This window comes from Charadrius vociferus, unplaced genomic scaffold (assembly GCF_000708025.1).
Source record: "Charadrius vociferus isolate BGI_N301 unplaced genomic scaffold, ASM70802v2 scaffold758, whole genome shotgun sequence".
Lineage (NCBI taxonomy): Eukaryota > Metazoa > Chordata > Aves > Charadriiformes > Charadriidae > Charadrius > Charadrius vociferus.
In genome coordinates this window covers 1804708-1806287 of record NW_009649934.1, presented here as the reverse complement: position 1 = coordinate 1806287, position 1580 = coordinate 1804708, and the positions used below count along the sequence as shown (strand labels likewise).

Sequence of the window (1580 nt, the reverse complement as noted above, 5' to 3'; positions counted from 1 at the left end):
TGGAGCTGCTGGTCTTCTTCGCGGTGGTGAACATCTCGGTGGGGCTCCTGGGGGCCCTCGCCTACTTCCTCACCTACGTGGCCTCCTTCCATCTCGCCTACCTGTTCGCCATCCGCATCCACGGCGGGCTGGGCTTCCTCGGGGGAGTCTTGGTGGCCCTCAAGCAGACGATGGGGGACAGCACCGTCCTGAAGGTGCCCCAGGTCAGAATGAAGGCTGTCCCCATGCTCCTGCTCCTTCTCCTGGCTCTGCTGCGGCTCGCCACCCTCATCGAGAGCAATGTACTGGCCTCGTACGGCTTCGGGCTCCTCTCCAGTTGGGTCTATCTCCGTTTCTACCAGCGGCACAGTAGAGGCCGTGGAGACATGTCCGACCACTTTGCCTTCGCCACTTTCTTCCCCGAGATCCTGCAGCCCGTGGTGGGTCTGGTGGCCAACCTGGTGCACGGCATCCTGGTGAAGGTGAAGGTCTGCCGCAAGACAGTCAAACGCTACGATGTGGGCGCCCCGTCGTCCATCACCATCAGCCTGCCAGGAACGGACCCCCAGGACGCCGAGAGGAGAAGGTACCACTCGCCCCACTTCCACAGGGATCATGTTGGGGATCATTATGGGCAGCAAGGTTCAGGTTTAAAATCAAAACGAGGAGCAATGGGGAGATTGGGTGCAGCATGAACCAGGGGGGTCTGTTGGAGGCTGTCTTCCTTGCTGTGGGGGGGGTGGGGAGCATTTCAGTGGGCTGGTGGGACATTGTCCCACTCTTCCAAATGCAGAGCAGCAGTGGAAGTGCAGGGGAGGAGCAGGGAAACCCTGGGGAAGGGTGGCAGGTGGGGTTTGGGGTCAAGGGTCCCTGTAGAAAGGGGACGGCGGCTGCCTGGGGAAGTGCCATCCCCTCGTTGGTGGCAGCCCTGCACCCGTCATCGTGGCACCCGGGAAGGCGCTGAGTCAGCCCCGTGCCCCAGCCCTCCTGCACACCCAGCCTTGGCCTTCCCAAGCCCCAGCTGGACAGCTTGGATGAGGCGTTGGCGCTCCAGTTTCCCCTGCCCTGTTTTATGCCTTTATTCCTGCTCCCGGAGCTGCCCGTGTGCCATCTGACAGCCTCCGAGCACACCACGTGGCACAAAAACTTTGCATAGGTTGCCTCAGAGTGTTGAGTGGGTTTCTGTGGGGCAGTCCCAGTCACTCCAGGTCATCTCTAGCGCTGCTGAATCTACCCTCTCCTGCTGGGAAGGAGTCAGGGATGGGCTTGCGCAGCGCCCTGTGGGGCAGAGCCATTAGCCCCTGCCTGTCAGAGCCAGGGTTAACCCGCCCATCTGCCCTTGCCCTGCAGGCAGCTGGCCCTGAAGGCGCTGAATGAGCGGCTGAAGCGCGTGGAGGACCAGGCAGCCTGGCCTAGCATGGAGGACGACGAGGAGGAAGCGGCGGCAAAGGCTGACACCCCACTGCTGCCTGACCCCGGCACAGCCGGGAAGGGCGCCGGCCAAGAGTCCAGCCTCATCACCTTCCAGGATGCCCCATCCCAGCTGTGACCGGCCGACACACCGCCCCCCTTCCCCACCCCATCTCCACTGGCGAGCTGCT

General features: G+C 62.9%; 1 protein-coding gene across 1 annotated transcript in view; it reads left to right on the top strand.

The window, feature by feature from the left end:
• The window catches only part of CACNA2D2 (calcium channel, voltage-dependent, alpha 2/delta subunit 2), a 207649-nt gene extending 206121 nt beyond the window's left edge, over window positions 1-1528 (top strand). The window contains exons 35-36 of the mRNA XM_009891300.1: window positions 6-565; window positions 1330-1528. Of these exons, the coding sequence (XP_009889602.1) occupies window positions 6-565; window positions 1330-1528 (759 nt within the window). The remainder of the gene's footprint in view (window positions 1-5; window positions 566-1329) is intronic.
• Window positions 1529-1580: the final 52 nt, after the last annotated feature.